Source organism: Carassius auratus, chromosome 23, assembly GCF_003368295.1.
Source record: "Carassius auratus strain Wakin chromosome 23, ASM336829v1, whole genome shotgun sequence".
NCBI classification, from domain to species: domain Eukaryota; kingdom Metazoa; phylum Chordata; class Actinopteri; order Cypriniformes; family Cyprinidae; genus Carassius; species Carassius auratus.
The window spans coordinates 8,386,128-8,399,820 of record NC_039265.1 but is presented as its reverse complement, the minus strand read 5'-3'; the positions used below and the strand labels follow the sequence as shown (position 1 = coordinate 8,399,820).

At 37.0% G+C, this 13,693-nt stretch overlaps 2 protein-coding genes across 3 annotated transcripts; both read right to left on the bottom strand.

Moving 5' to 3' along the window:
- Window positions 1-1,491: 1,491 nt before the first annotated feature.
- cdaa (cytidine deaminase a) lies at window positions 1,492-2,975 on the bottom strand. Its single transcript, XM_026199588.1, has 4 exons — window positions 2,775-2,975; window positions 2,138-2,249; window positions 1,999-2,056; window positions 1,492-1,737 (listed from the first exon to the last, which is right to left on the bottom strand). The coding sequence occupies exons 1-4, from the start codon at window positions 2,899-2,901 to the stop codon at window positions 1,594-1,596; spliced, it is 441 nt and encodes a 146-aa protein (XP_026055373.1). The 5' UTR covers window positions 2,902-2,975; the 3' UTR covers window positions 1,492-1,593.
- Window positions 2,976-3,758: 783 nt separating this feature from the next.
- On the bottom strand, window positions 3,759-13,374 carry LOC113041186 (trypsin-3). 2 transcript variants are annotated; one of them, XM_026199585.1, is made up of 6 exons: window positions 12,034-13,374; window positions 11,701-11,795; window positions 11,197-11,347; window positions 10,943-11,084; window positions 5,951-6,208; window positions 3,759-4,076 (listed from the first exon to the last, which is right to left on the bottom strand). In XM_026199585.1, exons 2-6 carry the CDS (start codon window positions 11,747-11,749, stop codon window positions 3,924-3,926), a joined length of 753 nt encoding a protein of 250 aa, XP_026055370.1. In that variant the 5' UTR covers window positions 11,750-11,795; window positions 12,034-13,374; the 3' UTR covers window positions 3,759-3,923. The 2 variants fall into 2 exon arrangements, with proteins under 2 accessions (XP_026055370.1, XP_026055371.1); XM_026199586.1 differs by having other exon boundaries at window positions 11,701-11,759; window positions 12,034-12,058.
- Between the last annotated feature and the right edge of the window lie 319 nt (window positions 13,375-13,693).

Sequence of the window (13,693 nt, the reverse complement as noted above, 5' to 3'; positions counted from 1 at the left end):
ATCTGAGCTATAATTTGAGCATATACTACTCTCCTCAAAATTGGAGTTGATAATTGTGTCAGTGTCCAAATATACAGTGTATGAACCTAACCGTAGCTATATATTGAAATACCTGGCAATTGCGATGGCTTTGAAGCTGGTATAATACTGTAATCCTCAACAAGAGGAACACTTAACTGTTTGTGTCCTCACCTGTGAAAACAGTTCCATCGCTTGTTAAGACGGCTGCTCCAACTCTGAACTTGCTGTAGGCACAATATGCCTGTTCTTTGTCTTCCTGAGATTTATGAACAAGCTTTTTTTGGATTATAGCAACTCATAATGCTGCTGACTGGAGATCCTGTATCAACAGCCAGTCACTAAATGATAAAACTTAGTTGACTGGAGGGAATTAGTAATGCAATGCCTCTTTGACGCTTAGCATGAGTAATTTGATAAAGCAAAGTTCCCATTTACTTAAAACTTAATTTAGGGCCAAGATGTTAAGGAGGTGTGAATTTTCACAAACAGGATTCTGACAATCATTAGACAGAGCACTCAACATAATGCAAACAGCTCCACTTTCACTTTAATATATGTTAAAATATTTAATTGAGGTAATGCACAGAATTGTAAGTAACCAGACCTGTTTACTCATTCCAGAAAGAATTGCAATATATAGATAACAAGTAAGAGTTTGCATTTTATGTCAATGCTATGATGTAGACACTTCTAGGCATATTACTGCCCTCTACAGGTCAATATTTGGATTAAATTCTATTATTTATATTTATATTGATCTATCTATTATAATTATATACAGCCCTGTATCATGCAAAAATTGAAGAACTGCTTCAGAGATCAGTTGATGTTTGTCACTGTATCCAAGCAAAGTTAAAATAGACAATGGGCTTTACAGTCTTTCCTCCGACTAGAGATCATCTGATGATGATGCAAAAGATGTCCAGTAGTGGATATTTCACATGAATCAACTGTAATTTGTACATTCGTACTTCTCCATATCCAGTTTGTTGCAAACATTTTGTTCCTGCACTGATGTTATGTTAGTACCAATTTTGCACGTTGACAGTCAGTTTAAGATAATAGAAGTATCCAGTAGCCTATTTTATTATTGTGTGGATTGGTTAGTTTACAAAATCAGATCATTGGGACACTTTTTGACTTTGAAATTGCTTGTAAAAGTGTCCCAATGGACCAAAATTCACCCATACTCTTTGAAATCATAATTGCATTTCAGTATGTTGTTTTAAACCCCAAATATTTTACTTATTACATCATTATATTTTACTTATAACCTGTTTTTATACAGTCTATGCTTATAACACTTCATTATAATTCTTCATTAATAATTATTTAGTAATAATTAGTAATAATTAAAATACTTTAATTTGGCTGGTCAAGCTTCAGTTTCAGAGTTTCCCCAACACTGCGCATGCATGTCACAATAAAAGCACACATTGTAAAATAAAAGTTCAATAATTTAACCACACGTCAGTTCAGAATAGCCCTACCATTTATTAGTTTACACATTTATATTTTTTCATTGGAAAATAATATAACCATACATCCATTCAATACATTTAAATCTATCTGTCATGGCTTTATGTCAAAAGTTGAATGGTTTTCGTTTGCCCTCAGGTCATCGGGGCCAAATGAACACGGCAAGAGCTCCTCCACTGTCATCAGTTTGTAAGATCCATCAGACTTGGACATATAAACGTCCCACTGGGAGCCAAACTGTAAGACAGATGACATGACCAGTCTATTAAATTACAGTTTCAAAGGAAGCAGAAAAATTATGTGTATTACAATATATTTTTTTTTTTTACATTTCACAAAAGCCCACTTTTTCCAAACATGCAGTTTGTTGACTCATATTTAGTTCTTTCCTGATAACTTGTTTTCACAAGCCATAGTGTAACGTCTGTATTTTTGTGAATTATAGCAATAACAAAACAATAAAAGAAAGTTTGCATGATTTCATTTTTAAGAACTGACCTCTCTCATGAACTGCCTACAGGCTCCACATGGAGAAATAAAGCGATCTTCAAGGTCACTGCAAAAAAGTCAGTTAAAGACCATTACTCAACACTATTTATACTTTAGCCAATACATACATAACTATATACTGAATTACCTGGCAATTGCGATGGCTTTGAAGCTCTTATGTCCCTCAGACACAGCTTTAGAGATCGCAGTCCTCTCAGCACACAATCCAGCAGTGTAACATGCATTTTCTACATTGCAACCTGTTAAACATCACCATTATATGCTAAAAGACCACGAAAAACAGACACAAAATATAGCTACAAAACAAATGCACAGACTACCATTCAAAAGTTTGGGTTCAGTAAGATTTTTCTTAAAAAACATGAATGCGTTTATTCGAACAGAATGCATTTAATTAATCAAGAAGCAACACACCTGTTTTCAACACTGATAATAAGAAATGTTTCTTGAGCTGCAAATCAGCATATTAGAATGATTTCTGAAGGATCATGTAATGTAATGGTACTGAACATTCTGCTTTGCATCATAGGAATAAATTACATTGAACATATATTCAAACAGAAAGCACTTATTTTAAATTAGAATAATATTTAACATTAATACTTTTTTTTTTATTGTATTTTGAAATCAAATAAAGGGAGCCTTGGTGAGGATACGAGACTTTCAAAAACAAAAAATGTCAAGCAAACATGTGAATGTTTTATACTGTATATGTTTTTAGTTTCAAATAAAAAAAGAAATATATTTTTTAAGTGTGTCCTCACCTGTGAACACGGTTCCATCGCTTGCTAAGACAGCTGCTCCAACTCTGAACTTGCTGTAGGGACAGTACGCCTGTTCTCTGGCCTCCTGAGATTTCTGAACAAGCGCTTCTGGGCTCCAGCTACTCATTATGCTGCTGACTGGAGACTCTGTTCTGACTGCCAGGCACTACATGGCTTCAAGTCACAAGTTATAGTGTGTGTGTGTGTGTGTGTGTGTGTGACTAAGGAGGAAATCAGTGATGCAATGACTCTTTGACACTTAGCATGGAGTAATTTGGTGCTGCAATGTCAAAATTCCCATTTACTCAATAATTCATATAAATGACAAAGTGTGGAATTCCACGAACTGGATTGTGCATTGCGGCGTTCTGACAATCATTAGACCAGAGCACCATCAACATAATGAACAAAACATTTTCCCTCACCTAAAGGCGGTTTAAACATTTATTCTCATGAGCACTAGAAAATATTTAATTGAGGTAATGCACAAATTGTAAGCAACCCGACGGATGAGTAAAGATCATCCTGTTAACTCAGTCCAGAGATCAGAGACTCACATGACAATAATAAAGAGGCGAGGAAGAGTTTGTTGTAAGCTTTATGTATTCCAAAATGAAACTGTGACAGTTCCATCAATCTTACTGACAGCTAGATTTCTTCCAGGTCATTCCATCAAACGGATGCATCATGGGATGCTTTTTAAATCACATTGCTTTTTAATCACATTGAAGGACTTTTCTATCTGTTCCTAGATTTAGAAACACTAAACAGAATAGTTTTGTAAAGAAATTCATATTGGCACAGTTTATATTTATCTTCAAAACTAATTTCAAGCATTTGTGTGTGTGTGTGTGTGTGTGTGTATATATATATATATATATATATATATATATATATATATATATATATATATATATATATATATATATATATATATATATATATATATATATATATAAATATATATATATATATATGGGTGAAAATAGGCTTTTTCATGATTTTAGAGTCCAAAATATGCATGTTAATCTATAATTATTGAGACTCTGGATGCAATAATGTGAAAGCATCAGTACTTGAAGTAGTATTTATTGCCAGATTACACATTTTCCTTAATTCTGACTGAAGGAAAGGCCTCCCACATATGTTTCAGCTGTCAGAGCTGATGATCCAGTCGATCCAGCGGCTGTAGTTTCTCACTTTTGTGTAGACACCAGGATAGTACGGAAGAGCACAGCCAATTCCCCAAGACACAATGCCTTCTAAAGTCCCATCACAAATGAGAGGACCACCTGAATCGCCCTGTGAAAGAAGAAAGATTCATGTATTTGACATGTTTTTCTGTTTTCCATTGTTCGATTTTTTAAACACTGAAACTGAAACCATCTGGACTCTTTTGTTACCCGCAAAGCTGTAAATATTACCTATTGTGTAAGTAAATTAAGTTATCACACCTTGATTTACACTACACAACATGAAGAAGCTGAACATAAAGCCCTGAAAAGCTGTGCCATATCAGAGTGTATCTAATGTCTCCATGGACTGTCAGCAATGGACCGCACCCTGAACATTCCCAGAACATCTTATTCACAGAAAACCCCTTTGGGAGGACCCTTGGGAGGCTTTGTTTGCCATCATAAATTAGGGAAACTGCAGACTGTCATGAAAAGGCAGGTGTGTTTGAGGGGTCAAACTAAACTCTGAGCAACTTTAAACAACCTAGCTTATAGTTTGTATATTTCATAAAGTGTTTCTTAACAGGGGTGGGCCAGAATAATTATATAAACGATCCAATAAAGTTAATTTAAGTATTTAATGTTTTTAGTGCCCAAGAAATATGCATTTATGAGATTCTGGATGCATTGCAATAATGTGAATGCATCAGTACTTGCAGTAGAATTTATTGCACCAATTAAAATGGCCAAAATAATGATTGTTTATTATTAAAAATTATTAAATATCATTTTCTTAGTTTCTTTTTGTGCACTAAGAATAGCATAGAAATAATTTAAGCAAATTTCACAAATAATTACAAAGAAACAGGAAGTAACACACTGAATTAATCATGAAAATTAGAAGTAGAAAATCAGATTTTTTGTAAAATGTATCCCTATTTGCATGTATCTCTAAAGTTAACCTACTGTCTTCAGAAAAGTTTCAACGGCATCTTTATTTTTATTTCTGGCTCATACCTTTTCTTAAAAATTATTTATTGTAAATCATGTTTTTACAGTCATATTACAGTTTAATAAGACATTGCCCTACCCTGCTCAGACTTATTTTTTTAGGTTTTAAAAGAGGTCACGTCTTCAAACACATCTTACAATTAAAAAAAAAAAAATCCTGCAAACAGATGTTGCTTTGCACACTGCCTTGTAGCATAGAATGATTTTGATCAGCATTTGTTTATAGGACTCTCGCAACTTATTTTACAGTTTGCCAATTAATATAAGACGTAGGCTTTGCATAAACATATGTACCACTCAAAAGCCTGAAACCACAGTGTCCCCCTCCCCCACATAACAAATCCCAATCGAACCTCTGATTAAATGTCTGTATTAGCTATTTCTGTAGTAGCCTGTTGATAAACGTTCTACGTGTGCAAGGCATGTCTTGACTGCATTATATGTCCATACCACTTTGCCAAATGATTTCTGTTATTTCAAAGGTCATACAGGTGACTCTGAAATATGTCACAATACATATATAAAGTCAGCCATAACTTCTGTTACTTTAGGTTTGCTGAGCAGAACACAAATCATGAGATAAAAAAATAAATAAAAAAATGTCAAGATTCAAAAGGTTTGCTTTTGTTACATTTAAATTGACATTGCCTTTTCTAGTTGTAAATGTTAAAATAAGCTTAAGATACTGACAAACAGCACTGTTTAGTTGGACTCGATTCGGAGTCCAATTCGGCCCATTTTGGAGCTGGACTTTGATGGACTTGAAATCAACACTAAAAAAAATACACTGTTTCTATATACATAATCAACAACTTTAAATCAATAGTTTTATATCAATACATGTTTTTATTAAAATTTGTAATGTAATAGCTAGATGGTTTGGTTAAATAAGAAAATACTTTGAAAAATGGCAGCACCTGTTGTGCTCTACTCCATTCGCTGCCACCAGGGCTAGGGAAAGTTCTTGTTTGCATTTAAACCTCTGATTACCTGGCAGGCGTCTTTTCCCCCGAAGCGAGATCCCGCACATATCATGTTGTCGTTTACTCTGAAGTAGTAGTAGTATTGGCAGTTGCTCATGATTGACACATCCACTGCACGCAGAATCGGTGACAGATAGAAACTGTATATTCGTGTCACTCCCCATCCGCTCACGGTGCAGCTGGTTCCTCCAAGTAACTCAGGCGTGTCTACAGTTGGCAGTGTGGCCGGTTGGACATAAGCGTTAATCTGAGCTGGAACACTGAGCTGGGGAAAAAAATGTAAATGTCTCCATTTTAGGAAATAATGGCAGTTTCCAAACAGGTTTCCCCAAACACTCTCCCCATCTGCCATTGGGCAAACATAGAGATTTTGAGATTTTACCCAAAAGCTCATGCCATTGGTTAAAGGTGGTGTAAACTTTCGGGGGCGGGACTTGGGTACTACACATGCTGATTGGTTGAGTTCTCGCAGCATTGTGATTTCAACCACCATTTTTTCAGATCATTTTCATTACCGTAATTGTGTCGTGAAATTTAATTTTAAAATTATTATAGGCGAGAATGTAGTTGTTTGAAACTCAAATCTGCAGTGTATTTATAAAGAGTGCCTATTTAAAAATGTGTTTTGCTGATTTCGGAGACGGTCAGCTCCAAGCGATCAGCAGGAGCTCAGTGTTCATGTCTCTGCCTAGAGTAGTCTCAACTCGGCTGGTCCTTCTGACATTTGATGCTGGCCCCGATGTCTCTTTAGTAGTTAAACATAAATATATGTATTGTTTTGGGTTAATCTAGCAGGTAATCTTTGGTCTGTATTCAATTTACCTATATGTTAAAATGAAAATAAAAAGAGGCAATTGATATAATATTTTGTTTCATTGTAATGGCTGTATATACACATTTCTCTGAACTAAGTAGATTTCTGTGGCTATTATTATGTTTAAATGAAACGAAAGGAGGCAGTGGTATTTGATATTCTATTTCTTTTTACTGTACATACACAGCGAGGAAAATTGCAGTAGCCAAGGCGAGCTGACTGATGTAATCAAGTACACTGCAGTTTGCAGGATTACCAGATTTGCGTCGTCGCGAATATCACCCTCCCGAGTCGAATACATAAAGTCCGAACTACCGAGAATGCAAGTCCAAAATTTGCATACTTTTTGTATTGAGAAATGCGCGCAGACCTACGTCACCAGAATATTTGCATAATCTTCATGGTACTTTAGACCGCAGTGGAAACACAGAAAGCAAAAGGTCTGGAGGGAAAATAGTTCCTGGGGGAAAAAGTTCCTGGAACAATTGTTCCAGGTAATTTCGGTGGAAACGCAGCATTAGTTTGTCCTGTCTTTAGTTATATTCCTGCAATCAGTTTCACCAGAGACAAATTGCTGGACATTCGGGAAAAACACATCTCCCGATATATTACCGGTTTTGGACCACTCTGATGCTTTGCAGGACATTTATACATTTCAGCTGTTCAGAATGGACCGCGACACAGAATCAAAACGGGGAAATCGTGTGGCGGCGGGACATGCTTTCACATCAACGAAAGGTGTACCATTCACACAACATTCACACCTCTTGCAACCCCCCTCTCCCCCACACCTGCAATTCACATCAGCGAGAAAGAGGTGCACCAGGTCTTTCAGAAGCAGAAAAGGAAAAAAGCACCAGGCCCAGATTGTCTGAAATCCTGTGCTGACCAGCTGGTACCCATCTTCACACAGATCTTTAACAGATCACTGGAGCTGTGCAAAGTCCCTTCATGCTTCAAACACTCCACCATCATCTCCATCCCAAAGAAATCCGAAATTACAGGACTAAATGACTACAGGCCTGAGGCTCTAACGTCTGTGGTCATGAAGTCATTTGAAAAACTGGTGCTGGCCCACCTGAAGGACATTACTGGATCCTTGCTGGATCCTCTTCAGTTTGCCTACAGAGCAAACAGGTCTTTGGATGATGCAGAAAACACTGGACTGCATTATGTTCTGCAACACCTAGACAGACCGGGGACTTATGTGAGGATCCTGTTTGTGGATTTCAGCTCTGCCTTTAACACGATCATTCCAAACCTCCTCCAGCCCAAACTAACTCAGCTCTGTGCCTACCTCCGTCTGTCAGTGGATCAACAGCTTCCTGACAGACAGGCAGCAGCTAGTGAGGCTGGGAAAATATACATCCAGCACCCATACAATCAGCACTGCAGCTCCTCAGGGCTTCGTTCTCTGGGATTTCATCAGTGACACTCTGGGGTACAACTTGCATTATGTGGAGACTGTAAAGCCTACCATGAGGAATACAAATAAAACTTTGGCCAGTCAGTATGACCCTTTGGGGTTCATTATCCCGTTCATGACCAAGGTAAAGCTTATTATACAAGACCTCTGGAAGCACAACCTTGGTTGGGACGACCTCGTAGAACTGTTACATTTGAGAGAAAGTTAGGTTACCTGGGTAGGAGAAGTCCCAACTCTTACCAAGCTGCAGCTCCCTCGAGCATACACTCCAGCCTCTGCTGACAACCCATCGGCCATCCGAGAGCTTTATGTCTTTAGTGATGCATCAAAAAGGGCCTACGGTTCAGTGGCATACCTTTGCACCACAGTTATTCTTACCTTTGTCTTGGCCAGGATTAGAGTAGCACCTCGTAAATGCCTGTCTATTCCTCGTTTGGAGCTATGTGCTACCCTTACCAGGTGCCCGGTTGGGCAAGGTGATCCAAACTGAGTTGACCATACCTGTCCACAAAGTCACTTTTTGGTCTGACTCTACCACTGTGTTGTACTGGTTGACATCTGAATCATGCTGCTACCAGGTGTTTGTAGGGACACGTGTGGCAGACATACGGACTTTAACAGAGATGTCTGAATGGAGGTATGTGGAGTCAACTCACAACCCTGCTGACCACATCACACAAGGTCTTAGACTGACTGAGTTAAAAGTCCCTCATCAGTGGAGCTCAAGTCCAGACTTCCTGATTCAGTCACCTGACCTCAAACCCCATGTCTAGCGGATCTACCCCCTGCAGGTTAAATCTTCATAAGCCACCTTTCTGTTCTATTGGCGTAGACTGCTTTGGCCCATTCACAGTCAAAATTGGGTACCATCAAGAGAAACGTGGGGGGTTATTTACAAATGCCTAATGACACGTTGCTTGCATCTGAAACCTGGGAGCATGAGATCAAATCAGTTAAGGTAGCACTCCGTGTGATCCTTAGACAGCAGTCGGTGCCAGAACCAGTACTTCTGGCACCCTTCTGGTAGAAGTTGAAAGCATCCTGAACTTCAAGCCACTCGGCTAAGTATCCTCGGATATTGCGGATGTGAACCCTGTGACTCCAAATCTACTACTTATGGGTCGTCGAGATGCCTCGCTACCTCAGGTCTTGTATGATTCTAACATCCTGCTTGGAAAACATAGATGGAGTCATAGCCAGGTGCTGGCTGATTGTTTCTGGGCTGCCTTTATTCGCCAATACCTCCCAAACATGCAGGAACATCACAAATGGACGACTGAGGGGAGGGAACTTACAGTAGGGCAAGTCGTACTTGTAGTTGTAGATCCACAACTACCATGCTCACTCTGGCCTGTAGGAACCGTAACAGAGATCTTAGCTAGAGCTGATGGTAGAATTCGTATTGTCAGAGTCAAGGCTAAAGACAAAAAGTAAACTCGTCCAGTTGTGCGATTGATCCCTCTTCCTCATCTGAAGGATAATGACACAAGCATCCCTGATAGACTTTCTTAAATTGTTCAATTATCTTGCCAGATAATTGGGGCGGCTGTGTCAGAAAGCCTATTTTAGGAACTAGGAACTAAAGTTCATTTCATGTTCCCTAGAGGGACGGTTATTAGTGCTATCTACCAGAGAAGACCGCTTTCTGTCTTTGTTTCTGCTGCTGCTATGTTTTGTGTAAGGTGTTCATATAATACAAGTAAGTCCAAACAATATTGTATCCAATAATTATATGTTATGCATGCCTTTGCTATTTCTGATGTTTATTTTGTTCATGGTGTTCCATTTGATCGGTTATTTTACGCATGCGATTGTTCTGCTGAGTCATATAAGAGAAAACATTATCGTCGGAGAGGGCGCTCTATGCTGCTTAGTGTAGACTACAGGAGCACTGAGCAGCATCTCTGGCAGCATAGAGCGCCCTCTCGCGACTGTAGACGGTAATGTTTTCTGTTAGTTCATTTCTCTTGGTTCATGTCAAATTAATTTTGATAAATAAGTCGCACCTGACTTTAAGGCGCAGGACCAGCCAAACTATGAAAAAAAGTGCGACTTATAGTCCGGAAAATACGGTACTATGTTAGCGCTACATGTAGCTGTCACGAATGTGTTAACTTATGTAATTACATATACAAGTGGGCATTACTCAGGCCATTATTGTGTTATTGTTGATCACATTGTAAATCTGAGTACAGAGATTTCTGTTAAATATATTTAGGATATAAATGCATATTTTCTGATAAATACTAGTGATGATATGCTATTATATTATGTCAGTAGATGTTATAGGTCATTTATAAATCTGTTAATAGTAATAGAGTAATTTGTAATTATTTGTCTTGTTTCCTTGTAGACCACATCTCATTTCATACCAGAGGCATATTGCAGATGCATATATTGGAGTAAAGTAAATGTCTCAACCTAAAGATTTCTCCTGCTCTTCTGATTATCTGACCGGAATCTGGTCCATACTTGGCTGCCTCAACCAGTTGTAATTCAAATGTAGTAAGGTTTACTACACTTTTAATAAATGAGATAGACTTTAAAAATATTTATTTAGATTTTTATATTTAAATGAATACTTCGTAAAACAACTTGACAACAACAACAACAAAAAAAAAAACGTATAACTACACATTAATTAACATAGTATCAAACAAAAAAAAAGTAATCTGCAGCAGGTTTCTTCACGTATATATCAAGTCTTCAGATAGCACCACAGAATCAGTCATTTTTAGTATTTGTTATGTGTTTCTTACCTTAAGGAGCATGATGTCATTGTTAAAAGTTTTTGGATTGTAGGCAAAATGACTGTAGACTCTGGACACGTCAAGCACTTGCTCAAATCCCTCGTCTACAGCAAGATTGTGCTCACTCAGCACCACCTGAATCACACTGGCCCTGTCCATTCAAACACAATACAACATACAGGGCATTTTCCAATGAAATACTTCCCTTCTATTTATATAAAACTTGAGCAAATGTTGTTTTAAAAGCGAGCTTCAGTACGTACGGTCTCCAGCAGTGGGCAGCAGTCAACACCCATTGAGGATGAATGAGGGTTCCTCCACAGTAATGCTTCCTGTCAACCTGAAGAGATGCCTGGTATTTGATAGAGTAAGGCACGACCTCTTGACCCCCAATGATCCTTTGTGGCAATGTATCTAGTCAATTAAGAAAAGATAGAAAATATACATTTTGCATATTTAGGCTATATATTCAACACTTTAGAATATTTATACTTTAGATGATGCTAAAATGAACAATTTCTATGAAGAAATCTAAGCCACACCCACATACCATGATATCATTGTTTAAAACTCTATTTTAACTTAACTATGATTATGTTTGCTTACATATGCAATTATAAATGTGCCTTTAACATCATGACTTTTTATTGAATGCTATATCTTGAAAATGTTAATGTGGAATAGACTTCTAAACAAATTAGACAAATGTTAATTCTAAGCTCTTTGTGTCAAATAATCACTCTTTAATGAAGAATTGCATTGCTTACCTTTGAATGTTGCAGCAAGCACAAGAAATACCCACAATAACTGAGCCATCCTGTCAGCACTGTAAGAAAATAAGTGTCCGAAATATTACGAAAGCCTGTAATAAATGAAAAAAAGTCTATCAATGCTGTAGTCTGTATGTCGTCTTGCATCCCTCAAAACTGTACAATAGCAACCCGATACAGTTCAAGAGTGCAGAAATAAATATCTGATCACAATATCATGCCACTTAGGCTTTTTTTTCACAAGTCAGTGACTATTACGAGACATTCTAATGCCTTTTCGACATCAGACAGTCGAGGAGGAAAAAGGAAATAAAATATGTGAAGACTCACCAGTGATAATTCCTCACCTCCCAAGTTTGAACGACCTCCAACTGCTGATTTCAGTACTTCTCTCCTTTTATACTGACACCCTATCCATTTCCAGAGCTTCTGCTGCCCTGCTGTTGTCCGACAAACAACAAACTGTACATCTACCCCACAGTATAACAGATACTGACCTAGTACCTGACAAAGATGAAGTCAGTGTCACGCGTTATCTGATTCAACACTCTTTATTTTGACTTATTGTGTGCTGGAGATTCAGAACAACACCCAGTTCACTCGTTTCAATTGCTGCGTTAAACACAAGTACTGAGGGTGTTGTCCAATGAACAGTGGTTCAGAATATCGCAAGCTTGGGTTACATCAATAGAAATGTTTTTAACAACAAGTTTGAGATTTTGTCACCATCGTTTTCTTGGAAATGACACACGATTGATTGTATGCTATCCTGAAACAAAAAGGCCTTTTCGAAACCAGAATCTGACTTTATTAATGATTTAGAGCTAAAGACTTATGCATTTAGTCTCTTTATAAATGAATTCTAGCCAGATCAGAACAATATACTGTATAAAGAAACAACATTAAAGTGAGTTAAAGTTGATTAGGATCTATTTCGTTGTTTGCATTTTAATAAGCAATGTGCTTCTAGATGAAATTATGAGTTTATTAGGTAACGCCTAGCTGATTTAAAGTATTTGCTTTCAGTGTAATAAAATACTATTAGAAACAGATGAATATCTATTCATCTGTGGATGCCATTTATGATAGACAATACATTTGGTTCTCAGATTTAAGCTTTTGCGACATTTGTAACTCGAATATAATGATTCGGTTCCTTTCTAACAATTAATCAGTGCTTTATTCTCTGCTGGTGAGCACATAATGAACACATTATTTCCCAGATATGTATCTATATTCTATATCTGTCTATGCAACTAAAGAATTCAATTTATTTACCTTTAGTTTCTTTCTTTAATCTGACAACATGGTTTTCCCCGCAAACACATCCCACTTCACAGCATATTATTGTCTTTGCTCCTTCATCCTCCATCTCACACCCACTCAGACTGTGGGGGTTTTCTCAAAAACAAAGGATGGCAGCTTAAAAACAGCTTTAGAATCACTCGTGGGAAAAGTTTGACATTATAGGAGCTTTACTGAATATGAAGATAAAATCAGGTTGTCTGGGAGTGCCTGAATGCTGTCTGATTTGGTTCATTTGATACATCAGTATATTATTCATGCAGCGTTTTACAGCAAATATTGTCATTTGTTTCATTGTGTAATGCTATTAATTTTTTTCTCATTTAACACAAAAACTTAAGTAGGTTTTATATTATCACGCTTTTGTTTTTAACAAAGAGCAATATTTATAATTAAATAAATGTTAATTAATTTACTTCAATTAAATTATCCTCATTTTTTTTTTAAAGAAATAAGAAGAAAATAAATAAATGCAATAAATAGGTCATCAGTTTAGTTGTTTGTTACCTCCACAGAAAGTAATTTCAATTAATCTCACATAATTTGGTAGAAATATAAGTAATTTTGAAAATAAAAAATAAAATCAGCACCTGTAATCAGCTTTAGTTGTTTGTTAATTCATTAAGATGACTCTAACGAATGTCATTCAAACTTATTTCAAATAATCTTGTGGAATTTTACAATG